The following is a 27673-nucleotide window of genomic DNA, read 5'->3' on the forward strand; positions in this document are numbered from 1 at the left end:
CAGTGTTTGACAACGCCGCACTTCACACTGTTGGTATTTAATCAGTTTGTGCTTTGTGAGCTGGTCACATTCTAATTCCATCATTGTGTTAAATGTGAAATGGAACCAGCCATAAAAAAATCGAAAATGGTCAACGACAAATTCAAGCATAACAAGAAAAAGTACTACCAGCAGCATAAAAAGCAGGTGCTGCAGCCGGGACAACGGGGCTTCCTCGTCACCTGCAACATGAACGAGAAGGCCTGCGTGCGGGAATGCTACAATCTGTTGAATCACTACGCGGATAAATTGTACGGACCCGAGGTGAAAGAGGAAACGGAAGTGCAGACCAAGGCTAAGGATAAGGACAAGGACAAGGATGGCAGTGATTACTCGGATAGTTCCGATGACTTGGATGCGGCTGTGGCCAAGTGTCGTGAATCATTCGCCCAGCGCAAAATGCGTTTCCAAAATGTTGACACCGGCACCACAAACTGTTTATTTATACGCACCAAACTGGAGGATCCACTGGCTCTGGGCAGGCATATAGTCGAGGATATCATTGCCACTGGCAAGGCCATGTCACGCTTTGTGATGCGCCTGGTGCCCATCGAGGCGGTGTGTCGTGCCAATATGCCGGATATTATTAATGCCGCTGGAGCACTCTTTGACAAACACTTCCTCAAGGAGGCTACCACGTATGGCATCATCTTTAATCATCGCTACAATCAGCAAATCAAACGTGATCATATCATTAAGGAGTTGGCCGATCTGGTTAACTCCAAGAATATGGGCAACAAAGTGGCGCTGAAGAGTGCCAAGAAATCAATCATTGTCGAGGTGCTGCGTGGCTGGTGTCTGCTCAGCGTCATTGACAACTACCTGGATAACAAGAAGTACAATCTATCCGAGCTGACGCATCCCACTGGGCAACTGCCACAACAAGACGAGAAATCGAATGAGACTGTTGACAACGAATAAAATATGTACACTAAAATCAAATTTTTGTCATTTGAATTGTATTATTAATATTATTGGCTAACTTTGGAGTGTATGCATTTGTATCCTTTTCCATATCCATGTCCATATCCTTTGTCATGTTTATCAGTTTACATCTAAAACTATATATGTAGTAGTTAAACTAAGACTAGACCCTCTCAAGCGTTGCGCTTGAGCAGCATCTTCACCAAACCAGCGATCTTTTCGTAGGCCATAAACATCAGCGCCGCCGTCAGCACAGTCTGCAGGATCTTGGCCTCCAGGCCACGGAATAATCCAGCAATGCCCTGATGCTGCAGGATGCTAACCATCAGTTCAAGCATCGATTGTTGCTTTAGCTTGCCAGCCGCCGCGTCTTGCGATGTGGAGGCAATATTGGCCGCATCATTGGTGCGATGCCGCTGTTTGGTTTGGACCAACTGCAGCGGATAGGTGAGCACCGTGGCAAATGCCTTGGCAATGGCGCCAATCAAAAAGAAACTCAGACTGCCCATCTGATCGCCTGTGAAGATCTGAATGTTGCGCTTAAGCAGCTCGTACATCATGAACTGCAGCGCCGGATTCGAGACAAGCATCAGCGATGGAATCGTGCCCGACCACAAGCCCAAGATGCCCTCGGTCTTGGCCACATACCGCAGACCCTGCAGCAGACTCTTGTAGTGCTTATTGACCTCGTCCGATGTGCCGGCCACGTTACGCATGCGCAGGCGCGTGTTGACCACCCAAAAGGGTGTTGTCGTAAATACATTGATGATGCCAGCGATGCTGCCGAGCACCAGATCCTTCAGCGCACTCTGCTGTCCACGCGAGCCATTCGACGTAAGCATTTTGAGGGCATGGAATGTGTAGAAATAGACAAAATTCGAGATGCACAAGCTCTGCAGCACTGGACCCAGTCCACGATACAGCGCCTGGAAGCCCTCGCCCAGCACAATCTCCTTGATGACCTGCTTGGTGCTGCGCACCTCGCCGCTCTCCTCCACTGCAACGAAAAGGAGAACACACCGAAGATAAGATACTCTTGTGGAAAGATTTACATGTTTCTTTAGGATTGGTTTAAATCTAAGAAATTATTTGTTGTTTTTTATAAATATATATGTTATTATTTATCTTCTCGTCTGCTGCTGCTGATCGAGAATATATATATTTTAGGGTGTTACAAACTACACTCCATAATCATAATACCCTTTTCAATGTTGTACAAAACCCCATTTACGGAAAGCATTAATTAATTTAAATTCTGAGTGGACTTTGGGAATGCGTTCAATGTTTATCTAGCCGCCGCAATATGCTTATCAGTTCAACGGAAGATAATCCGGAATACTTTTTACTTACATTGGAGGCGCGAGCGCACTGTGTCCAGCGGATAGAAGGTGCTCATCGCAATGCAGCCACCCTAATTAAAATTGATAAACGGAAATTGAAGCTTAGTTTTCGTGTTAATATTAATTTATTTACCGCTGCGCCGGAGACGGCATGCACCCAGTTTTGATAGCTAAAAACCTGGCCAAGTTTCGATTGAGCGACCATTTTGGAATTGTATCTGCGTTTTTTTTCCAGCAGTTAATTAATATTTGTGCGGCGTCCAGCGACTGACTGACTTGACCAACGACGCCGGCTAAAGGTGAACTCGAAAAGACGACGAATTTGCTTCTAGCTTGATTGGCCAGATTAGATTAGAGCAGCTCCGGGGTTCGTGCGACGTCGTTACCGTCGTCGTCGGTTACTTCGTTAGCTTCCCAGCTGCTGCGATCGGTAATTGCATTAGCGTTAATTCAGCCAGTGACTAATATAACAAGATACTTGCATTGAACAAACGCTTTTTGCAATTTCCTTTTCTGTTGCGGCGTCAGTGTTGCAAAGCGGCCGCGGGGATTGTCTGTTACAGTGCTGTTAACGCCGGCTGTCGGCTGTCGGCTATTCATATTTAAATATTTGACTTTCATTTTAGCACGTAATAAAATTAATAATTATAAAAGTAGTTTTTTTTTTTGTGTTTTAGAAAGTCGCAGATTAAATAATTTTGCATGTATGTCAAATATTCTGATAATGGCAAAACGTCCATCAAAATTATCTATTCGCATTTAAAATGGCAACTTTCATAATATTAACAATTATAAACAAATATTAAATCTTTTTAGAAATAATTCGAATAGAAGCAAAATGTGCCTAACTTAAATTTTTATTAAAATTAAACAGCAATTAGTAGGTTAATCTTTTTTAAAAAATACTTATGCTTAACTTAAAAAATGTATTTTAAAAATAAAATGGATTGCGCACACAGCAACTAAAGCAACTGATCTATAAGGCACTTATCCCGTCGTGGCTCCAAACGTGGTTTTTTCATCAAATTGACGCCAGTCTCGCTGCTGCTGTTTAACAAATCAGCAGCTTTGCGTTTTTGAGTCTGCAAAAGCAAATATGAAAAATAAATACATAGGTTGAGTTTCAAATAATATAGCTACACACCTCATGCTCCTCCTCCGTTAGCGTGGCGAACACAAAGTTTTTGGCCCGGGCCGTATTAACGGAAACAGTGCCCGCTGTTCCGTCCACGTCGCCAGCAGCGCCTTTTGTCATGCCTGCAAGTTTATTGAGTGTCTCCTTGTCCCGCACTAAGAATGAGCCACGCACAGCTCGTTGCTGTTGCTGCTGTTGGGCGGAGTTTACGCTCTTTGAGATCAAAAATGGCGAATTCTTTTTCATCTCCATCGTTGTCTTCTTGGCCGTTATAATGGTCAGCTTGCGCACTGTGCCACCAGTCGTGTTGCTATTTGCCACAGCTGGTGAGAGAGGAGAAGCGGTGCCAGTTGTTTCCTGTAAGTAGAAATGATTAGTAAATAATATCATATTAGGTACTATATCATTTACCCTCTTTAGACCCTTCTCCAGCAGCAATTGCTCTCGCTCGTAGCGAACTTTGCGCCAGAGATGCTCGTTCTCCTCGTCGCCGCTGCCCTCGTTGGCTTCGCCATCGCCCTTCTCAAGTCGAGAATCATCCAGGCTAAAACCCAAATCATTTTCAGCATTTTTCCATCGAAACTGACGCTGACGCACTGCACCTTCATCATCCTCGAAGAGCATATCCTTAATCTTGCGCACCTCTCTTATATCCTGATCAAGCATTTTACGGCTGTAAGAAATTTAATTAACCAATTGCTGTGAAAATGACAAATTACTTACGCATGAATCTGTCCCAGTTCGTGACGCAATTTCTCGCGATCAAATTGATCCTCGTCGCCCAGTTCAAAGTCGTATGCGTCCATATTCTTTTCATCCTCATCCGCCGAACCCCATTCGGATTCAGATAGTTCGGCTTCTTTCTCTACAAAGTTCGCTGCACGCAACTTGCGATCTTTTTTTGTCATTTCGACAACGATTTCATTCTCCTCGGAGTCATAGTCAACGAATGCTTCGGGTACTTCGACTGCTGGCTCTTCCAGTTCGCTACCCTCTAATTGCTCCTCATCCTCAAGGTCATCTGCATCTTCATCACTTTCTTCATCATCAGAGAAACCCAATTTGGCTTTCTTCTTCTGTCGTTTCTTGGTCAACTTTTTCTTTCGCGGCTTCTCCGTCTCCAGTTCTTCTGCCGGCGGCTCTTCATCGCTGGACAATATTTTATTTGTTTCCGGCTCCGGCTGCGTTTCAAATTTGCCCGAACACAACGCCTCCAATTCATCGGGTGCCTGAGTTTGGGGTGTTGCTTGTGTTATAGGTATTTGACTTATGAGTGCTCCAATCGTGGTTGGTGCTATTGATGACACCTCCGATTGCGTAAACCTGCCGGAGCACAAGCCGAGCAGTTCGTTCTCCTCATCGCTCGCCGTGCGTTCCATCTCCGTATCGAATAACTTGTGGGCGGATAATTGCAGTTGGGTGGCCGTCATTGGCGCCACTTTGCTTGGCTTGGGTGTCTGCAGCAAGTCGACATCGTCATCCTCATCGGAATTGTCGTCCTGGAAGGCGCGTATAATGCGGTTCTTACGCTTGCCCGTCTGTGTATTGTCGGGTTCGGGTTCGCTCTCCTGCTCACTGTCGCTGCTGCTGTCTGCCTCTGCTTCCTCTGCCTCTCCTGCTGAATCTGCTTCCAGCTCTGCTTCACAAGCTTCGTTTATTTCTCCCTCTGATTCATTATCCTCTCCGGCATTCTCATCAATCTCTCTATCCACTATTTCCTCATCCTCGTTAATGATAACTTGACTTTTGCATGGCTTATCATCTGGTTCATATTCTTCATCGACATCCATGTCCTCGTCTTCAGCTGCTTCAGCTTCCATTTCATCAGCTTGCTTCTTACGCAGCTCATCCATACGTTTTTTATTGATCAACGTTTTGAGATCCTCCTGCATTTTGATGAAGGCAGCGCCTGGCTTCTGTTCCTTGTTAACGGGCTCATCCTCGTGCAGATGTATGCTCACCTTGGACAGCTCTAACTTGCCATGTGCAGTGGATAAAATGCTAGAGGAGATTTCACATTTAGATATGGTAGCTAGCTAAATCTTTTCTTTACTCACTTCACAGTGTCCGTCGTCTTGTGTTTCTTGGCCTCGCGGGTCTTCATCAAGCGTTGCAGTAGATCATCGACGCCAGTTGTTTTTTTGGCAAACATGTCACCGGTTTCCAGATCAATGACCATGTTAGCATCTCCCTTCAACGACGGACTCATATCGCTGCTCTTCTCGTCCCTTAGGCGTCGAATAGCTTCGCTAATGCGTGGTGTTGTTGGCTTCGAAGGTGGCGTAATGTTTAATGCACTCAAATCTAATTTGGGCAGCTCCACAACTTCAGTGACAAGCATTGCTTTTGAGGGCGAAACCAGCTCAGTTATGGGTTCAATCTCTTGTGCAGATTCATCTTTAGTAGATGCCATGTCAATCTCAATTGTTGGCTCTGCTTCTGGCAGGTCTAAAGAGTCCTCTACAACTTCTTGCATCACTTTTGTTGGCTCTCTTGGTTCCTCTGGCTCTTCTGTTGTATTCTCTTCACCGCTGTCTTCATCATGCTCGGATTCAGATTTGAAAAACTCTGTGGCCTCTTTGGCACGCTCATCCATCAGCTTGCTGCATAAACAAGGTTGAGTAAACTCTCTGATTAATTGGGAATTCACTTACGCGTATGCCTGCAGCTCTTCGCTGGTCATTCGAAGACCCAACGATCTTTGCGACTCTTTCTTGTTGGGCATCGGACTACCACCGGCCAGAGCCATGGCCAGCGGCCTATTTATCGTGCGTCGACCAAGGAACTCCTTCAGCGTGCGCGGCTTAGGCTGATGATAGGGTACACTAATGTGTGCCTCCCGATGCAGTCGCTGCTGCTCGCTTTGTAAGGCCTGAATTCCGTCCAGAGCTTTCTTAGCTGAGGCCTGCAATAGAAAAGAAAACATTTGTAAGGAGTTTTCACTGGAAAATAAATATTTAAGCGGATTTCCATACTCACACGCTTGGGTACCGATATGTTTGGCTTGTCTGTAGAGGGGTCAGTTGTCCCTTTGTCGACAGTTAAGCTGTGCTCCTCGGACTCGGATTCAGAATCGACGATGCCTTTGAGCTTATTTTGCTCTCTACCTGTATCGTTGGGTTTTTCATCTTCACTACTTTCCTCACTACTGCTTTCCAAACGTTGTGTCTTCTTCATCTTCTTTTCCTGCTTCTTCACCTTTTTCTTTAGATTAGCCTCCATCTCTTGTTTCTTCTCTTCATCGTCCTCGCTGTCTGTGTCAATAATAGCCGATATTTTTTTCTTTGGCTTGGACTTATATTCTTCCTCTTCAGTCTCGCTATATTCCTTTTTCTCCTCCTCCCGACCTGTCTTCTCATCTTGCTCCTCCTCTTGCTCACTGTCCGAGTCAATAATTGCCGATATTTTTTTCCTAGGTTTTGAAGCCACTGCCATTTTCACCTCCGTCTTGGCCTGCTGATCATCGTCTTCATCCTCCTGATCGCTGTCCAGCAGAGTTTGTGTTCTGTTTTTGGGTGCTATTTGTTTACCTGCTGATGCTGACTCAGCAGGCATCTCTTCTTCATTTTCGCTATCCGACATTATCAAAGTTTTGCCACCCAAAATATCTTCAGCCGAAACGTTCTTTTCGTCTTCATCGTCAATGTGCAGCTTTTCCATAGATTCATCGTCTTCTTTCTCGCCACATTCTGCTGCAGTCGCAGATTTTCGAGCTGATTCACTCATAATTCTGGGTTACTTTTTTCCAATCAAATAAAACAATATTGCAGTTGAACACGCACACTAAGGTACGCTCAACAGCTCAATTTGGCGCGAAGGCAAACAGCTGATTAATTTGAGAGCAGTTGGCAGCTCTAACGAGACAATTTATTTAGCAGTGAGGTGGCAGCACTTATATTTACCGATCATTATTTAAATTACTATAATGAAGTGATCTATGGCACACCCGTTTAATGTATTCGTTTAGATCACGAATCTTTGCATCCATATTGACGATCATCCCATCCAGTTTCTCGAGTGTCTCAAGAAATTCCGCAGGAAGGTCAATAGGCAGCAGAATTGAAAAACACACACACACACACAAAAAAAACACATTAAATCTTGCGAACGATGGATATGCGATCTATCATAATTTAACTTTCAAATTAAAGTCAAAATATAAAGATAAAGATATTTCACCTGTTATGCTTTTTGTTGTTGGCGAATTGTTGCAGTTGGTTTGATTTTGCCTGTCGATGCTTTCTCCGCATCTCTTTTCATTTCTTTCACAGTTTACAGCTAAAAGTTGTTTTTGGCAGAGGGTCATTAAGTAACCCCGGTCCGTTGCCCCGGCCGATATTTATCCATTTTAAGCGTACACACACAAAATAATAATTAAAATTTAATTGAACACTGGCTTTACTCACCCTCGACGCACGAGCTATTTTCTGAAGTATAAGATTTAATTAACATTATTTTTAGCGAAGCTGAAAACCAAAGCGATATCCAAATCGCTTAGGCTGCCTGTCAAATTCCATTTTTAGCATTTCACTTTGTGCCCCATTCTCGGATACATAATGATACACATTAACAAAATTCGACCATGTTGCATAACCTTTGACTAATCCAATGCAAAACCCAAGATACATAGAAAGCGCCAGCATTGACCATTTATGCAAGCCACAAATGTTTATGGCAAAATTCGTAATAGTTTCTATAAATAAAATAATAAAGAAAAGAAATACTTCAATGCATGGACTGTACCTATCTTCATTCAACTACAGTTTCATAAATTTATAAAAATGTTTAATGTTTATTGGAATACCGTTATCTATTAGATTAATTAACAGCTGCACAACTCCCTCAAAAAGCGCAGACGCAGCCATCATATCATTTTGGTTGCTGATTTTCTTAAGACTCGAACGCACCAATTAGCATATAAAACTTTTGTCGGCCGGCCGCACACAATTTCTCTTTCATTTGCCAAAAAAAAAAAAAACAACTAAAAACTGTTAACTGTTGTCGGCCGTGCGTAGTTGTAATATCTATATATATGTATATATATATATATATATATACGACTACTTGTTGTTGTAGCTGGAACAACTCTTAGCGTTCATCTCTTCTCACGTCTCTATATCACAGATTTTGCTTTTGGCCACTTACGGTAGTTTCTGCGCCTTGTTGTCGGCATTGAGCTAATTTGCATACGCATGGATATTTGGCTATCAATAAGAGGTGTTTATGTGCGTGTGTGTCTGTGTGTAAATATCTTTTGGGTATCTTTTTTTTTTGGTAAGCGAACGAAAGTGAAAATCTTGCGACTAAACTGTAAGATACACAATATCGACAATACTATCCGTTTGAAAACGTCTTTCACAATGAGTTAGATAAATACTATTCGCTTTTGGCTATTTGTCTTCGAGCTGGAATTGGAAATTGGAATTCAATCGCAAAGGCAAACAAAACGTGATGGATGCCGATTTCTTAAGACTTTTAGAAAACTATTGTGCTCGCCAGATGGTTTATTTTATTTATATATTTTATTTTTTTTGGCAAAAGTTAGGGGCTTACGCAATCATAAACCAAGAAAAGAGCCTTTTGGATTTAAGTGGGGTATAAATTTGAGAGCATTTTTCACAAATAAATGCAGTTTTTTTTTTACTGTTGTAGTTGTTCCTTTCGGACTGAGAGTCGCCTATTTGCCATTTGGTTTTTTTGGTCCGGCTGATTGAGATTTTTGCCCCATTGCTATTTGTTGTCTTTTGGCGAGTGAAAGTGATATATGGCTCATGACTCAGTCACACACACACACAAACTTGAGTTTAGCACACACACCCCTTCATATGCATAAAACAATAATTAAGCCGCATTTTTATGCAGCACTAGACAAAAAACAGCAAAAGGGCACAGCAGCCGAAATAAAAACAAAACTCAAGAGCGAGAAATCGATTATAATAAAATATGCACAGTAAGAAAATGGGTGGGTATTGAAAGCGAAAATGTGCAACTAATTCGATTGTGCAGCAGCCTATAGATGCTCTACATATTACATATGCAAAAATAATACTAATATTTGTAAAGTAAACTGACCCAATGCCTAAGTCAAAACAAAATTTAACTGCAGCAGGTGACCGAGGTTCATTGTCTATATGCAAAATTATATCTATACTTATATTATTATACTTTTCATATAAGTATAGTATGCAATTAAGGGCCGACGACAGCAATAAAGAAAAACCAAAAACACATAAAAAGTAATGTAATGAAAGAAAAGACATACAAACAAAAGAAATGGAAAGTGAAGTGGAAGGTTTGAGAGCAAATTGGGAGCCCAGCAACTCCATTGAGAGAGTTAAGCACATTGACCGAAGTTCAGAGCGGGACTTGCATAATGATTGACATCGACTTCAATGGGATCGGCGCCGGTCACAATAGAGTTGTGTTTAATCAACAATAAGACCTTAAATCTGGTCACCGTTATTCTCGTAACTGCATTCAACGTAAAGAAAAGGCCAAGTAATTGTGCAAAACGTTGTCATATAACTGGTTACTTACCATAAAACTATAACTGAATGAATCTGGCAAAGTAATGCGTCCAAGAGTTAGAAATGATTTGGTGTTGGTTTTGTTTATCAGCGATTTTAACCATTTCAAACAAAAACATACTGAACAAATAATGTGTGAAAAATGACTTCGATTGTGACTGCTTTGAATATTTTATTGTTAATTTATCAAAACGACTATTTTAGAGTGGTGATTATATCTCACTGATTATGAATCGATAGAAATAAATATAAATAGATACTTACAAATTATGGATCACTAATGCATATTTGTGATACGATTAAATCACACTTCACTTTAGTTTTCACGTTAGGCAAGGGTCCTCTTACTCAAAATGGTCCATAGGTTCAATATTTTATAACTTAGGACAATCTTATCAGTACCATAAAGATAACTCTTCAACTTCCCATACATTACATACCTGCATAATTTCTTTGGCTCGACCTTCAACCGTTCTGTGGAAAATGCCCGCATTGACTTGCAAGTTGCGACACATCTCAACGAATTACAGTTTCTAGTGCGTCATATGCAAAGTGTGGGCATAATTTGATTAGCATGCCGTGCACGTCCCTGACCCAATTCCCAATTTTGAGTTTCAACGCCGGCGTAACTGATGATCGTCAACTGACGACTCCGTACCATAAATGATACGCAGGTAGGTAGGATAAACGTCACACAAAAGTAACGGCAAATGAATCACACCAGATCCGGCGTGCGACAGCTAAAACAACAACAACATCAACAGCGACAACAATAATTACAATAACAATCCAAATGTGACCAATGCCTTTGAACGAAATCGAAACCAAGTCGCTGACTGAGCCGGAACTTTCGATTTCTTTCGATTAGACGGGTGTGTCCCATGCTCGTCTTCATCTACTTGCTGTCTCTTTGGGTATTTTCGAATGCTGTCATCGCTTGGGCAGCCAAGGCGCATGAATTTGGCGAATGCTCGACCGTAAATGAAAGTTCACGGATCGTGGCTGTTTATTTGGCCCAGGCTACTTAGGTGTAGCCAATTGACAGCGCTATACATATTTATCCCCCTTTTGGTGATTTTGCGTTTCGTCTTCTTCGCATTTCCATTTCACTCTTGCTTGTGGCCCAAAAATATTTGCGCCATTTCATCATCGAAAATTGCGTTGATTGTTGAAATAAGTGGAGTACTTAGCGAATTTTTGGCACAACTTAAGACTGACAAATTGAGCACAGCACAATACATAAATAAATATCAAATTATCATATAATCAATTGAATATTGTTGTATACAAAATAACGCTATCAATTCTTGGAAATTATACCGTTTCATACTTATGTTTGTCTTAAGACAATTTGTTTAACATGTTAAGATTTAATAATATAATTACAAAACATACAAAAGACTTAGACAACGAACTTGCTCATTTTCGTACGGTTAATTTTATCTTTTTTAAAGCACTACATAAAACGAATTAAACTATTCATTTAATTCCGCTACACGCAAGACAAAGGTCAACGCCTAATGATGATTTAGTCAACACAATTAACACATCCAAAACACAGCAGTTATTTATTCAAAGCATTATATAATTAAGTGCATTGCATAACACGGATCCATAATTTAATTTTCCAATGCATTGGCCAGAATAATAATAAGCGACGTCAATCCAAAGACACAGTTATTTGGTGAATCAGCCGCTGTATATCCCTTTGTGAATAACAATGGCCATTAGGCAACACTCGACGTCATCAGTTACCTTGGCCAAAACAAAAGCGCCCGCAGAAAGCGGCCTGAAATGAAAAGTTGCAAAAGCCAGTTTCGGGTTTTTGTGGGTTCGTGTCGCCCAAAAAAGAATTGCCGAAAACTTGCATGTTTTGCATGTTCGCTCTCTCATCTCAGTATTCGCACACACTCTCGCACTTGCCTGTGCTCTTACTCTCTCGCTCTCCCTCTCTCTCTCTCTCTCTCTCTCTCTCAAGCGTGCGACTCTCTGGCAGCTGGCAGCTCTCAGTCTCAGCCGCCGTCTCAACGCTCGAGCAACGAACAGAAAGGGGTCAAAACTTTCACGCGATATAAAATCTTGGTTAGCAATACGGCCGGGCCGCATTTTCATTTCAACATTGTGTGCGACGAGTCAGTGTCTGCAACGACGCTGCGATCGATACCGAGTACCGTATACCGTTACCGAATTCGATTTCGAGTACGAGACACCCGACTCGTCCTGAACAATACCAAAAACCAAACCCTACGCGTTCGTTCCGCGCGCCTTGTGTAGTGCATATATATACGATATATATTCTGAATAGTGTAATATCCGAGAGAGAAAAAAAAACACAAACGAGCAGCGCTTTTAGCTCTTGCTATACATAAATTTTGTGTGCAACAATCGAACAGATCCAGTTATCGTAGGGCAAGCCTTATAGGCAACGCTCAACGGCAGCCGCTGTGCCATTCTATCTCAAAATAAACCACTTCTCAAAAAAAAGGGATTACAAAACGCTAGGGACTATCAAAAATTAAAAGGTAAGATTTTGTGCAAGGCTGCAAAGCAAACAAAAAAATGGTTTAAAATGTTTTCAAAAATATTTTTGAATATATAGTGAAAATAATTGAAGAAGTTTTCATATACTCCGAGTGATAAGTGAATGTAAACAACAATTAATTGGGTTTAGGGAAACATTGTAAATACTCAACGAATTGTTGGTTCCTATCAGATATGACCAAGTTTTTTAAGTAAATTGTTTTCTAAAAACAGTTGGTAAGCTTTATATGAAGTGTTTCAACAAATTTTGATGGAATACTTGTGTGAATATCAGCAATCTAAGAAAACATATAAGCTGAAGGCGCTTTAGACTTTAAAGTTTTTGAAAGATTAAAAAATATCTAGCCATTTGTATTTTTCTAAAAGATTTTTAAAAAATATGCAATATAATAATTCAAAATCAGTTCTAGACAAACCAAATGTTTTGAGATTAATTGAAGAAACATAGAATGAGTTTCAAAATAATACTGATTTCATTTTTCGTGTAGCATAGTATCTATTTTAAAATGAAGTCTATTTCAGTTTTCGTATCTTAAGCATGGCATAATTTTTTGACACATCATTTGACAAAACACTACTTATAAATGCTGCTAAGATCGATTGTCACTAATTGGCTGCAAAAAGTAAACCAATTGAAATTGTTAGCTGCATACTATTTACAACTGTTTTCGATAGCCACTTGGAAAACCCGTCAGTCGGCAAACAAGAGCCAGTTAGTGCTATGCACCTGTCAGCCAAGTCAGCCTCAAATTTATAACCAGGCTGGTTACAATAATAATAATAATAATAATAATAAGAATAATAAAAAATAATTATAAATGAAGCTCCATTTGCGCACAAAAGCGTTGCAACATTTGGGAAAGAAAAGCAAAGTGTTTTCGGTTTATATTTCCAACAGTAACACATGATAAATGTGTGTGTGTGTGTGTGTTTGAGTGTGTAGATTTGCCTATTATTGAGGAGAGCAAAAGAAAGCAGACAGTTAAACTTTCGACAACTTGGCGTGCAGTACGCGGAAATTAATAATAACAAAAGGGGTGCAACTGTGTGTGTGTAGTTAAATGGTTGCCGAGGCGTGAAGCAAGCGGCATTTCAGAGACTTTTTGTTCATTAGTTTAATTTGCATAAATCTTACCAATTTGGCAGGCAGCCACCCAGCCACCCAAGCCACCCACCCACCACCCTGCACCCGCATAGCTGTAGCTTATCTTTAACTGGAACTGAAACTGGCTGCAGTTTTTTTTATTTATATTTTTTTTCGCCGGTGCGCGTAGAGTTCTCGTTGCTGTTTGGTGAAATTTCATCGCGTTTCGCGCGAATGAAAGTCTGAAATTGACTTGTGCCGCTTCTCATTTGCTGCTGCTTGCCGCTGCTTGTTGCAGTTGTTGCACTGTGGTGGTTTATGCGCCAGCCAAACAAGCAAACAGCTACAGATACAAATACAACTGCTATAAATCTGTAGTTTTCCATACACACTCACATGTGTGTGTCTGCTGTGTGTGTTTGATTAATCTTGCGAATTGCTTTGTTCAAAAACTGCTCCACTTTGGCGCACATGAAAACAATTTCGCTTTACGAACACACACACACACAGATATAGATATAGATACAGAGACACAGATACAATTCGAAGCTACTTTCGTGTTTGTATCTGTTAGCTCCGTGCATTGTGCACTTGTCGTCAAGTGGGTTGTGCATACGCAGTGTTGCCTGTATTTGTGTCTTGTGGCACTTGTCATCTGCCCAAACATAGCGCTGGCAATACTTTTAATTGATTCCAAACACACACAAATACACATACAGAGCTACAAACACATACACACTCACTCATGCCTAGTCTCTGGTGAAAGAAGCTGCGCCACTTGCAGTAGATATAATTACTGGTTTACCTGGCTGGCAAGCTTGTTACTCAGTCTCAGTTTCAGTCTATCTCTCTCTTTCGCTCTCTCTCTCTCTCTCTCTCTCTCTCTCTCTCTGTATCTTTCTCTCCCCCCGTCTGCCCTGGCGACAATTTTTAAAATTAACGGCAATTGTCTTTGCCGCCTGTGCAATTTTCACGCAGTTTTTCCAACACAGCGTGAACACAAAACACAGAAAAATAAAAGAAAAAAACTTTCATTGCAACAGACTTGGGCAACTGTTGCAACTGGCTGGTGCAACAAATGTTCAGAATGCCACAGACATGGCCAAAACCAATGACAAACAACAATTACGCAGCTATTTGCTATCAGTCTATGAGATTTTCTCCTCTTTCTTACCAGTTATTATATAGTTAGTTTTGATTACTATACTAAAAAAAAAGTTCATTAAGAATATAATAGGATATCATTTGAAAATTATGCTATTAAAAGTGAGATTACATTTCTGCAGCTTATTCATTTCTAAAGTTTTAAAAACTAATTTTCTGCTGCATTTTTCTTTTCCATTTTTCTGATTCTCAACAAAAATCATAACATACATTTTTAAACTTAAAGTGTGCCACAAGAAAGAGTATTTTTCAGTTGAATTTTTCACATTGGGTTTTCTTTGAATTTTGAAGATTTAACAATTATCTTTCACCAATGAATTTGAATATTTTTTTTCCTATTTTCTTACACATCTAATTTGTATAAATTTATTCAGCTCTAATTCATATTTACTTCCCCGTCATTTGCATCTTTAACAAACATCAAATAACATGCCGCAGCATTCAATCAAATCTTTGACACCATTTGCCCCCTGCACCGCCCCCACCAGCTGAAAGCCAAGGCTTTCAATAACCCACAATCAATTTTTGATTTGGTAAGAAATTGTTGAAAATCATGCAAATCAATTGGGCCTGCAATTTGAGTGCAGCTCTCGCTCACAGTCCAAATGCAGTACGAATACGAATACGAATACGTGTAAGAGTGTGAGTATGAGTACTACTTATGAGTAGATGTGTGTGTGTGTGTGTGAGTGCGCATCCACTTGCAACTGTGGCAAGTGAGGCAGCCGCTGACAAGCAATTGTAAAGAAATGAAAACCACTTTCTGTGCATGCATGCCACAAAATACGCCAACACCAACAGCAGCCACTCGAGAGAGGTTGCAACTGCAACCCAAGTCAAGCAAAAGCAAATTGCATGCGTTTTGGGGCACAGAGAGGCAGGCAAGCGGAACACACCGACGCCAACGTCGACGTCGGCGTCGACTTCGGCAGCAATGAAATTGGGTCACTAATTATTTCAGAGCAAAATGCAACTGGCCTCGACTCGCGAGTCGTTGTCGTCGCTGTTGTCGTCGACTTCGTTCGCCATTTTGCAGCCACAGCTAACGATGCGTTGCGAGGCCACATTGAGGATATGCCCGTCTGTCTGTCTGTCGGTCTGTCTCTTGTCTCTTGGCTTTCTTCTTTCCCCCGTTTTGCAGAAAGTGCAAGCCCTTGAGTTTTTACTTTCATTGGGGGGTTCACATTCGCTGCAACAACAACGACTCAAACCGGTTGCAAGTTCCCGTCCAAGTTCCAAGTGACCAAACTCAAAATGCATGTCCATGTCATGGCTATGCCTGCGATGCAATTTCGCTGCTTCGTTTGGTTTACCGTTAAGTAGAAATGGAAAGTAAATGGCTTCGCCGGCCTGGCCCAGTGGACGATGGGGGTTGTTGTAAATTATGTTAATTGTCTCGTTTCAGCTGGGTTTTGTGTTGCAGTTGCAATTGCAGCGCTGGCCAATCGTTAGCGGTTGCTTATCTCTGATCCTGACTAACGGCACTTTGGTCACTCATTTGGCATGTTTAGCGGCGTCATTGCTTCACGTTTTTTGTTGTTTTCTTCTCCTGCCCGTTATTGTCCAAGTTGACAGCAGGCTATCTTCAATCAGCCATCAGCAAATGGGGAGAAATCTAGCAGAGGCACAGCTAAAACTTATATGCCACTGATCTAGCGCACAATGTGATACTGAGAGGCAGTTTAGGAAAAATAACAATGTGATATTGATAGTTAAGATAAATTCACGCTTCAAATTCACAAATCAAATCAATGATATATTAATCGGCAGTCTAACCATGAATTTATTAGATTTTAATATGGACTTTAGACTCCTAAATTGATTTCATGTTTTGGACATGAATAGATTTAATGTAAAAATAGAAAAACAAATGAAATCTTAAGATCTGTCGTCAAAAAATCAACAATCGTTTAATAAAATATTCCAGTCAAAACATATGCACATGCTTTCAGTTGTAATGCTACAACAACCACTTTTAATCACTACCAATCTCTAAATCTATTTATTAAACAATCTGAAGAGGTTGATAATTGCATTCCTCTAATAATCCCATTTAATCGCTAACAACATATTTTTACCAATTTAGCGCACTACATGGATAGCTGGCAACACCCATTGTAATTGGTAGTTAAAACGATGCCTGCCCAGCATTTGACGCTCCATTTAACACACACATGCCCCCTATCAGAGATATATGTACAAAGTTGTAGCTTCACTTTTCACTTTCCCTATATTTTGCGATAAATGCGTTATCATCTTTTTGCTATTTTATTTTATTTTTTTTTTCTCGTCTATTTTGTGCGCTACGCATATGCGAAAATTTCACGAAAAGCGCTGGATAAATGAGTGAATGGAATGCCGCCAGGCGCCGTCGCATGCAACAATTTACTTTCATTTGCCGTAAAGGGGAGGGGGAATGTGTGCACTTGCGACAGCTACTTGTCTTTTTTTTTTGCCATATACTGGTGCTGCGGGCGCCTTATCACTTTTTAATTGTCGCCAACTGTCGCGTTGCATGCCGCACGGCCGGCGGCGCCACAAAACTGGAGCATAGAAAACTAATTGTGTGCTCTATTTTACATAATGCCTACAACGACAACTGCCAGAAACCAAGACTCATAGCTGCGGGCGTTTTTCTTTTGTGGTGTGTGAAAATGCCACCAAGTTCGTTGCCTAAGTCATTTGTTAGCTCAAGTTTGTTGCCTAAGTCTTTCTTCTCTTTTTTTTTTGGAAAAAAAATCATTTATATGGTATTAAACGAACTTACCAGACAGATTGCATAAGTCCTTCTAATAAAGTTTAACAAGCTATAGCTAAAAGTAATTTGAGTAATTTGAAAACTATTTTTGAGCATTTAACTTAAGACCTTTATCAATTGTGTTGGCCAGGCTAAGAGTCGCATTAAAATAAATTGAAATCGAAACTGGCCCAGTTTGACACACTGCGGCAGCGAAATACCTTTGGGCATACAAACACGTTTCTCGAGCCGCGAACAAATCATCTGTCAGATCTAACAAAAAAAGTTACTTAATAACTATAAACAAAATACAAAGAAAAAAATAGTGAACTGAGGCACATACCACAAAATGAAATGAAACGTAAATTGCCCCTTCACTGCCAGCTACAACAGCAACAACAACAAAAACATGTAAACCTTGGCGGTTAACCATTTTTTTTGCGCTTTTGCTGTTTGCTTTTCTTTGCCGTTAACAATTTCACTTTCACAGCATCCGACTTGGCGGCTGCCGATTCGATATAGATATAGATAGAGATAGGTATATATATATATAAAGGAGACATTTGTTAGTCAGTTAATTACGCATGCTACCAATTTCTATGCCACAATGCGCCAAATAATATCGATCATTTACAGCAGCAACAACAAATTGTTGTTGTTGCAGGCACCGTTACATTTTCAAGGCGGCAACAACCGCAACTTAACACACAGCATCTGCAAGACAGTGAAACTTTTACCCGCAAAGCGACAACAGCAACAGCAACAACAACAACCACATCAAAGTGGCAATCGAAGTGGTAAACAAAAACATTCCAACACATAAAAACCCACAAAGAGTCCCAAAAAACTCTTTTTCAAGTTCTGTTTGTCTATTTTTCCATATTTTTTTTTTTGACATGCTAAGCAAAAGCCCATTGTTTGCATAGCTTTGGAGTTTTCGAATCTTGGATTTTGGGTTTGGTCGCCACTCTCATCTCGTCTCATCTCTCATACGCAAAAATTTGTCAGCTATGCTATTTGATGTTGTCCATCATTTGGCTTGTTCAATTAAGCAAACGTTTTGATACTCCTCCCCCTGCCAGCCTCCATATCTTTATTAGCCACACAATTTTGTGTCGCTCGAGGCGCTGCCAAAAAGTGTTGTCTATTTGCTTTTGGGGCGGTGGATTTGTGAAAGCGTACAATTATATTAATGGAACTAACCAAGCAGCTGTCAGCCACTAAGTCAACCGTTGCCATATAAAAAGTTTAATTTAATGCAACATTAAATGCATTTTATTAATGCTTGTAAAGCGGCTTAATTGACAGCAAGGATTTGGACAAGGATTTCAGCGGGGGAGCTTAATTAATAAATCTGTGATTTGACAGATTTTTGGCTTAGCTATGACTAAGAATAGAAAGAGAGAGATTTTTATTCATGAAACTTTAGCTTTGACTATAAGAAAAATGAAGCCATATGTAAAATCAGCTGAACTCGAATTATGTTTATTATTTACTTTTTCTTAGTCTTTGATAGACTTGTTTGATTAGTATTCAGCTATATATAATTTGATTTTATTTGTTGATAAACCAAAACCAAGATTTGTCTTCGATAATTTACTTTCTTTTCAATAGAATGCAACTCGTTCTCTTTAATTAGTGAGCTTCCACAGCAGCTAAAGTATAATTAGTAGATGAGCTCAAGGCTACTATTTGACAATGATTTCTTGTGGCTGCCACTTGTGTCACATGGCATGCGATTTTCATTTGGCAGAATAGACAGTCATTCAATTCAATATCCGGCTCATCTAGCCCAAACTGTCGGTCATCAGAGCAACAACGTAAATTATCCAGAATTAGAACAAACTGAGCGCTAGAGTTAACTGTACGAGTGTGTTTGTGTGTGTGTGTGTCACTGCGGTGGAGCACAGTGGTTCACCTAGTTTCCGACAACGACCAGTGCAAGGAGACAGCAGCCGTCAGCCGCCGCTTCGATTGTCATTTCAATCAATGGACGAACGGACGATGTGCTGCTCCCGCTCCAAAAGCAAACAAACAACCCACAAACAAGCTAATAACAAACAACCGCAGCAGCAACAGCAGCAGCAACAACAAGAACAGCGAAGACAACAACTTTTCATTGCATTTTCACTTGCTGGCACTTTTCACATTATTTAATGTTTGCCAGCAACAAATTTGTGAGCTGAGAATAAATCGTACAACAAAAGAGCTGGAAATAGCTGGCAGCTCTCTCGCCGAGTTTTTGTAAGCTAATTAGGCACGAGGCAGGAAGGCCTGAAAACAAAAGTTGCACGTTCGCACCTTAAGTCTTTTGTTTTGTTTTGGTTGCAGCGTCAGCGTCAGCTTCGGCTTCGAAATTCTGCTTGACGGGCAAAGCGATAACGATAACGATATGTAGAAATGCCAGTAAACAGTAATTTGATTGTGTTAATTAAAAAAGAAAACAAAAGCCAAGCTGCTGCAACAACTTGAACAACTTGAACAACAACAACGACAACGACAAACATCAGTTATGCCCTTATATGAGAAAGAGATGCCAGACGAAAGCTCACTGGGAGTTGAGCGCATGGCAAACGGGCAACTTTCACTTGCCTTATGCCAAAACAGCAACAACCACAGGCAACAATAAGCAGCAGTTACACATAACTACAAGCATCAAGTATCAGCCATAACAATGCGCATTAAGATGAGGCAGCCTCATCAGCTGGAAGCCAACCCTCTGAAGCTCTAGATGCTTAAGACTTTTAACAGCGCTAGAAATTTGCATACTCTAACAGCGGGTGCTATAAGTGTACTCATAAAGTTTGTAAAATAGGTTTATCATCACTCCTAAAATTTCCCATAAATTTATATGATTTTTTATATTTTTATTTATTTATTTAATGTGTACTAAAAGCCGTTCACATTTATCAAAAGTTTTTTAACTCAAAAAATTAAAAAGAAAGTTACAAATTGAATGATTTAAAATTGAAAGTGCTTAACTAAATTTCATTTTAAAATTGAAAAATAATAAATCAAAGGATGTATGGGTATTAAAGAGTTTCTTATTAATATTATTTAACAACTTAAGAGTTATATTTTACATGCAAATTTTAGTAAGAGGTCATTATCATACAATCTAGCAATGGATTTTACTGATAAAGCAGCAGTTAAATATATATAAACAATATATTTTTCGCTGGTATTCCCGGTAAATCAGGAGGTGATTACAAATATGTCGGCATCTCTAAAAATAACAAAATTTACCTGTAAATTAAAAAACGAAATGAAATATTTAGATTCTAAAGCCCAATCACAAATTTCATCATATGGTCAAAGTAGATTTCCAGGATTTTCACGTTGACATTATTATTAATAACGCAAACTCAGATTCCCAAAAGTGTATCCAAATTCGTTGTGTCTTCTACCCAGATATCTGCTCTAATGTTACGAATAAAGAAACGATTTGATAAGGCATCTCTCAGATGGGCAGCAATTAGCTAAAAACAAAAATTTCGCTGCTTGTTAATTGCCAAGTTTGTGTCTTAAGTCTTTTGCTATGCAAATGGCAGATAATTTTGCACGGGTGAAAATAAACGTAGGAAGAAAGTGAAGCAGCAGCAGAAAAAACACCGTTAAACGAGCAGCAGCCCACTCAAGCACACACACACAGACACTGACATAGCACACAGCACAAGTTGCTGGCTCATTCATTGAAGTTCTTTTGGGAACATTGCGTAACGAGCCAAAGACAGTCGGTTGTGCTTAGGGTCAAGCAGGCTGTCGACAGCAGTAAGCAGCAGCAGTCCAGCAGTTGACGCCAACATCGCAGTCAGCAGCAGCAGCAGCGGCGGCAGCAGCGTCCGTTACTGTCTCAGTGGGTTAATGGTACACTTGCTCAATGCTGTTGGAGGCTCGCAGCCGGTTTGCGTCGATTTATGGCCAAAGCTTGTTAAAAACCTATTTACATGAGGTGTGCTCTTTCTCTCCCTCTCTCTCTCTTTCTCTCTCTCTCTCTCTCGCTTTAGCTACTCGATGTTGTTGTTGGCGGTGCTATATGATGGGTCGCTGTTACCATCTGTAAAAGTAAAACTGCCCGCTACAACATTCACCAAAGGCAGCCCAAAACAAAAAATAAAAGAAGAAAAAAAAACACTCAACACTCAGTCAAGTGAAATGCGACACAGACGCCGTTTACTTTTTTTATGCTACAGCAACAGCAACAGCAGCAGCAGCAGCAGCTTCACTTGGGGAGCTCGTGTGAAAGCTGCGCTCAGTCAGTCAGTCGCCGCCTCAGCCTCAGTCTCATTCGGCAAGCAGACGAAGACGGCAGGCGCAACGGCAACGTCTCCAATTCGAAGTCGAAGTCGATGCGCGTCACGTGAAATGTTTTGCGAATGTTAACGCAATGTTAATGTTATGCTAGGCCGAACTGTAAAGTAAGCACAAACGGAATACGAAAAACAGACACAACAAATACAAATTAATGGAGACCATAAAGTACGGTGCTGCCACTGTGAAGAAAACTTGCAACTGCGTTGGCGTTTTGACTGCTTGTTGTTGTTGCTGTTCTTGTTGGTGGTGTTGTTGTTGTTGATGCTGTTGTTGTTGCCGTTATTGTTGTTGCTGTTGAGTGCAGCTCCTCGTTGTACTGTTATAGTGAAAATAGAAAGTGGTTCCTGTTTGTTGAGCGCGAGTTTTCATTTGCTTTACATAAAATGCAGTTTCGGTGCCTCGAAATTTGTGTGTGTGTGTGAGTGTGTGTGTGTATGTGTTTATAGTGACATTTAAGTAGCCATCAAACTAAAACGAAACATTTTACCAATTTAAATGTTTGCAATTTATTACACATGCAAAATATAAACATTTGAAAAAAATGTTATAGAATATTTCAAAGTTAATTTTAAATCAAATTAAGTAATCCGAAGGCAGGGTCATTGTAATGTAATCATAACAGTGTAATATATTTTACATCCTCTTATCATGTTAGTGCTAAATGTTATGCTTAGTCTGCATATTAAGATCAACGGCCTATGCAAAACTTTAACCGTTTGACTGACTGCATTGTTTACCCCTGTGCCCCTTTCTTTTCTGCTATTTACAGAGAGCGCGAGAGAGAGGTAGAGAGAAAGAGAGACGCCAAAAGATCAACAAACCCGAGAAGAAAGCAGCGACGAAACAGCTAAGGCCAAAAACAGAAAAAAAAAACTATTTACTGGTGTATAAGGCGCCAATTCAACAGACATCGGCCAAATTTATATAGATATATAAAATGGGACACTATACGCGACACAGTTGCCTGTTGGCCCTAGTTTTGTGCCTGGTATTCAACACACAGGTGAGTTCAACACACACATACATACATACATAAATCAAATAAGAAAGTGTTGAAGATGAATGCTGATTGAATTTGAGACCATTTCAATTAGGAATCACGAAAAGCCAAACGCCAAACTAAATACAGTTAGTTGTGGCCCACTTCAGAGTTGACAACATTTCGTATGGCAACTAACCAAACTATAGCTTATAGCGGATTTGATCACTTTCGACGCGATGCGTCGCGATTCAATCGATTACCGTTTATCGATACAATAACGAAATCAATTCGAATGCAAATCACTTGCGGCGAGTGTCCATTGTCCGCCGTATTGCCATATTGATGGCTTGATCGGACACATCACATGCAGATGAGCTATGTGCGAGGCTAGCGGTATCAACTCAACTCAGATCAATATGCGAGCCGAATCAAAGCAATCCGATCTGCAGAGGCGGATGCGTAGCCAAAGCAAAAGAGCAAAAAAATAAAAATGAAGAAAAAAATATAAGTGCAGTAAGTGAGCTGCAGCCGCATTAAACGGCACTTTGCTGATCAATGTAATTAGAAGACGGCTAATGCTGACAGCTGCAGAGAGAAAGAGAAAGAGTGCGAGAGAGAGAAAGAGAAGGAACTTGAACTTGAGCTTAACAGTGCCGCTGTTAGACGTTTAACAGCTAAACGAAAGGTCGTCTGACAACTGTAATTGTGAATGAAAATTTGTGTTAATTTTTTCGCCATTTCCATTCGAAATGTTAAGCAAGACAATAACATTGTGCTCAACAGTGACACTTTTAGCAACTTAACAGCTTGCAAAATGTTAACTAAACGAGAGGTCGTCAATCAAAAGTACATTCGTTAGGTCGTCAATCAAATACCCATAATTTTTAATGCTTTTTTTTTTTACCTTTAACAAACTTTCATTTGAAATGTTAAGCTCCAATGAGCTAATCAAATTGAGCTTAAGAAAATGTTACAAAAATGGAAAGGTCGTCAATCAAAATAACAAAAGAGCATAGATTTTGAAGTTTTCAAGTTTCAATTGAATTTTAAATTGTGCTTAACAGGGACGCTGTCAGGCAGCTAAAAACTTATTGCATTTTAGCAAAATAAAAGCACATCAATCAAAATTACGAATAACATTGATTTTCTAATGGATTTAATTAAAATATAAGTGTGAAGCCTACTTAAGCTGCATCAATCAAGCAGCGAAAGAGATGGAGATAGAGGGAGAGTGGGAGAGAGAGAGAGGCTGCTCGTAAAAGCGAGATGCAATCGCATCACGGAAAAAGCGCCAAGCGCAAAGCGCAAAGCTAACTGGCCAACTGCAAATGGCGCTTAAAGCTGCCACAGCGGCAGCTGCGTGTCTGCCGCATTGGGGCAGCGAAAATGCAGTTATGCTCTGATTTGTACCAGTTTTGACTTTCTTGTTTATAGCGCATTAATACATTCAGATTGCTATATTATTTATTTATAGTCAGGTTTTCTTCATCTGCTTCAAGTGAAATGCATCAGCGCCCAGACTGCAATACAAGTGCCACCAACCAATCCATCTCAATCAAACAGAAAATACGTTTTGGGGCTGATCATAATATATGCAAAGCTACTTTTGTCACTGTCTCTTTTTCATGTTCAGCTTACTGGTAATTTCAGCCAGAATAAACTTTTTGTCGTATATGCTGATATACGAGAGCACGACTCTTCTTTGTTAGCGTCTCTTTTCGTGTTTATCTTTTTGGTCATTTCACTTTCAAAACCAACACACGACATCTCACGGGTAACAACAAAAGATTCCCGAAAGATATAAAAAAAAACTTAAGCGTCATTGTGAACTTTCGATTTTCGTTGACTTGAGATACATACGACATACATATTTATACATATATATATATGTATATATATTTACATACATATATATTTCTTTATACAGCGTTACATCCGCTTCCCGTGCACGACAACAACAAGAGCCAAAAAGCCATCAAATTATGAGCCAGTTGTGAAACGGGATTGAAAAGAAAGCGACGCAACTGACTTCAACGGGTGGCAGCATAAGAGACAGACAGAGGGAGACAAAGAGAGTGTGTGTGAGAGAGAGAGGGGTGCGGGATAGGGTTGGGTATATATCTGGGTGTCTTATGCAATGGGCCCTGCTTACAACTTAGGCAAACATGCTTCGCTCCGCCAGCCATTTAATTTCAAAATAAATAATCTGCTGAGTAATTTTCAACGCAACGTCACGCTTCTTCTTCTTCTTCTTTTGAAAATGAAACAAAATAAAAATAAAAACCTTTGCTGACTTTCAATTGCATAAGCCCAGTGCCAAATTAAATGCCAAAATAGTCAACGATGCATATGACTTAAACAATTTTCCGCATGTCTTCCATGTTTTCAGCAAGAGTTAAGTCATTGGATAGTTAAGAGCACTCATCCTTGGCAATAATATCCATGTGTTTCTTGGGCAACATTGTCATAGCTCACAAAATTTTAGCATGTTTTACAATTTGCAATATTTCACCAGGTATTTTCAAAGATAAAACAAGAAATAAAAGCTTTCTTAATCACGACAAACATGCACTTGTAGATCGGAAATTGCGGTCATTGTCTAAGAAGTAACTTATCAAGAGAGGATTTCAAATCAGTTCATTACCACTTAAAATATTTATGGTTTTCTGGAGTTACTAATAAATCTGTTGCCTGTGTACTTGCAGCATCTTTCGGTGCACGGCGATGCCTCACACATTGAATCGGCTGCGTTGCCACTGGAACACAGAGCTGGCTATGGACCGCCAGCGCAATCACCGATTTATGGGGCACCACAGGGTCCGCTGAGCACTGGCGCCACGAACGGACTGTCCGAGGAGGCCTGGCCACTGGCCAGCACCAATGACAGTCCACAGATTAAGCATCTGCAGGTGCAGTGCGAGAAGACGCACATGCGGGTCAACATTGAGTTCGATCGTCCCTTCTACGGCATGATCTTCTCCAAGGGCTTCTACAGCGAATCCCATTGTGTGCACATGCAGCCGGGCACTGGCCATCTGAGTGCCACCTTTGAGATCTTCCTGAACAGTTGCGGCATGAGCAGCTCGGCCAACCACAATGCGGCGGGCTATGGAGCACCTACGCCATCGGGCAGCTATGTGGAGAACACGATCATCATCCAATACGATCCCTATGTGCAGGAGGTTTGGGATCAGGCACGCAAACTACGCTGCACCTGGTACGATTTCTATGAGAAGGCCGTCACCTTCAGACCTTTCCAGGTGGACATGTTGCATGCGGTTACGGCCAATTTCCTCGGCGATAATCTCCAGTGCTGGATGCAAATCCAGGTCGGCAAGGGTCCCTGGGCATCGGAGGTCTCGGGCATTGTGAAGATCGGACAAACGATGACGATGGTGTTGGCGATCAAGGATGATGAGAATAAATTCGATATGCTGGTGCGCAATTGTGTTGCCCACGATGGCAAGCGTGCTCCCATTCAGCTGGTGGATCAGAACGGTTGCGTTGTCCGGCCCAAGATCATGAGCAAATTCCAGAAGATCAAGAACTTTGGACCATCCGCTTCGGTCGTTAGTTTCGCTTACTTCCAGGCCTTCAAGTTCCCCGACTCGATGAATGTGCACTTCCAGTGCGTGATCCAAGTGTGTCGCTACAACTGTCCCGAACCCAAGTGCGGACCTGGACTGCCTGGCGGTGAATACGGATTGCCCCAGTTGGGTGGCAATGCGCTCTCCGAGGAATATGGACCACCCGAGGCCTATGAGAGGAATGACTTTGCTCTTGGTGGTCTACCTCCGGCAGCTTATCCCGATCCACGTCATCCAGCTGCCGATGCCAGTGGCGCCTATTCCGAGAATCAACCAGATGTGGTGCCCTCACCCCAGGCCCAGACCTCAGCGGTGACCAGCGCCGAGTCGGCAGCCAGCGGACCGGCCAGCTCACAGGCGCCACAACTCCAGCAGGGTGGCAACAGCAACGAACTGGGTCTGCCGCCACCACCACTGCCCGGACAATCGGGCCAATATAGCACCGTTAAGCGCAAGGATGAGCTGAGCGCTGGCGGCAATCTGGTATCGCTGGGCGGACGGCCACGCTCCGTTGAGGGACTCGATGATTTGAGGGGTGTGCGCCGGCGTCGCGACACCATGGAGATTGTGATGAAGCCACAGCCACAACGCATCTACAAGCGCAACGCCCAGGAGATGACCGACGTGAACACGAGTCGCATCATTCAGGTCGTCGCACCTGGCGATGTCAATTTCGCACTGAACAGCAATGCCAGCAATGAGACGGTTGTCATCCAATCGGCTCGCTCGGCGGATGCGGAAACCATTTGCATGTCTGTGCCCAGTTTTGTGGGTGGTCTCGTCATGCTGCTGCTCGTTCTGGCCGTGGCCTCTCTAGTCGCCGCCTTCCTCTTTGTCCGTGTGCGTCACTTCGATCGCAAGGGTGCGGGCATGTCCTACGTCAACTAAACTACTACCAATCTACTACTCGTACTACACACACACACACACACACACATATATATATATTTATATATATAGAGTGGTATATATCCAACTGCACCATCAGTAAACCAAATCAGTTTTATGTGCACCTGTTCTCCCCAAATCCTAACTTCCTGCCTATCCTTCATTTACTATTTATCTATTTATTTGCTCTTCCCTGCTTCGACTATTTATTGTTTTTGTTTTTATTTGTATCCAAATGGGTCGCCTTGTTCTGCATAATTTCTTTTTAGTTAATAATTGAAAAAAGCGCTCGAAACGAAATAAACGAAAAAAATAATTGTGACGTCATCGTGTTCTCACACTCTCATTTTGTCAGTTTTGTTAAGTTTCAGTTATACATAATTCATTTAAATTAAAAATGCTATCGAAATT

General features: G+C 41.1%; 4 protein-coding genes across 5 annotated transcripts; 2 read left to right on the plus strand and 2 right to left on the minus strand.

Moving 5' to 3' along the window:
* Positions 1-45: 45 nt before the first annotated feature.
* On the plus strand, positions 46-981 carry LOC6556908 (THUMP domain-containing protein 1 homolog). Its single transcript, XM_001983661.2, has one exon. It carries the CDS (start codon positions 100-102, stop codon positions 958-960), a length of 861 nt encoding a protein of 286 aa, XP_001983697.1. The 5' UTR covers positions 46-99; the 3' UTR covers positions 961-981.
* LOC6556943 (peroxisomal membrane protein PMP34) lies at positions 977-2805 on the minus strand. The gene is made up of 3 exons (XM_001983660.2): positions 2437-2805; positions 2314-2374; positions 977-1960 (listed from the first exon to the last, which is right to left on the minus strand). The coding sequence occupies exons 1-3, from the start codon at positions 2506-2508 to the stop codon at positions 1137-1139; spliced, it is 957 nt and encodes a 318-aa protein (XP_001983696.1). The 5' UTR covers positions 2509-2805; the 3' UTR covers positions 977-1136.
* A 214-nt stretch (positions 2806-3019) lies between these two features.
* On the minus strand, positions 3020-7187 carry LOC6556920 (claspin). The gene is made up of 7 exons (XM_001983659.3): positions 6418-7187; positions 6093-6343; positions 5496-6041; positions 4162-5439; positions 3850-4111; positions 3448-3795; positions 3020-3385 (listed from the first exon to the last, which is right to left on the minus strand). Exons 1-7 carry the CDS (start codon positions 7162-7164, stop codon positions 3266-3268), a joined length of 3552 nt encoding a protein of 1183 aa, XP_001983695.1. The 5' UTR covers positions 7165-7187; the 3' UTR covers positions 3020-3265.
* A 5281-nt stretch (positions 7188-12468) lies between these two features.
* LOC6556878 lies at positions 12469-27617 on the plus strand. Of its 2 annotated transcripts, none has more exons than XM_043215566.1 (3): positions 12469-12487; positions 22575-22808; positions 25493-27617. In XM_043215566.1, exons 2-3 carry the CDS (start codon positions 22743-22745, stop codon positions 27260-27262), a joined length of 1836 nt encoding a protein of 611 aa, XP_043071501.1. In that variant the 5' UTR covers positions 12469-12487; positions 22575-22742; the 3' UTR covers positions 27263-27617. The 2 variants fall into 2 exon arrangements, with proteins under 2 accessions (XP_043071501.1, XP_001983694.1); XM_001983658.2 differs by lacking the exon at positions 12469-12487 and adding an exon at positions 21834-21909.
* The last annotated feature ends 56 nt before the right edge of the window (positions 27618-27673 follow it).

The sequence above is a fragment of the Drosophila grimshawi genome, unplaced genomic scaffold (assembly GCF_018153295.1).
Source record: "Drosophila grimshawi isolate 15287-2541.00 unplaced genomic scaffold, ASM1815329v1 contig_44, whole genome shotgun sequence".
Classification (NCBI taxonomy): domain Eukaryota; kingdom Metazoa; phylum Arthropoda; class Insecta; order Diptera; family Drosophilidae; genus Drosophila; species Drosophila grimshawi.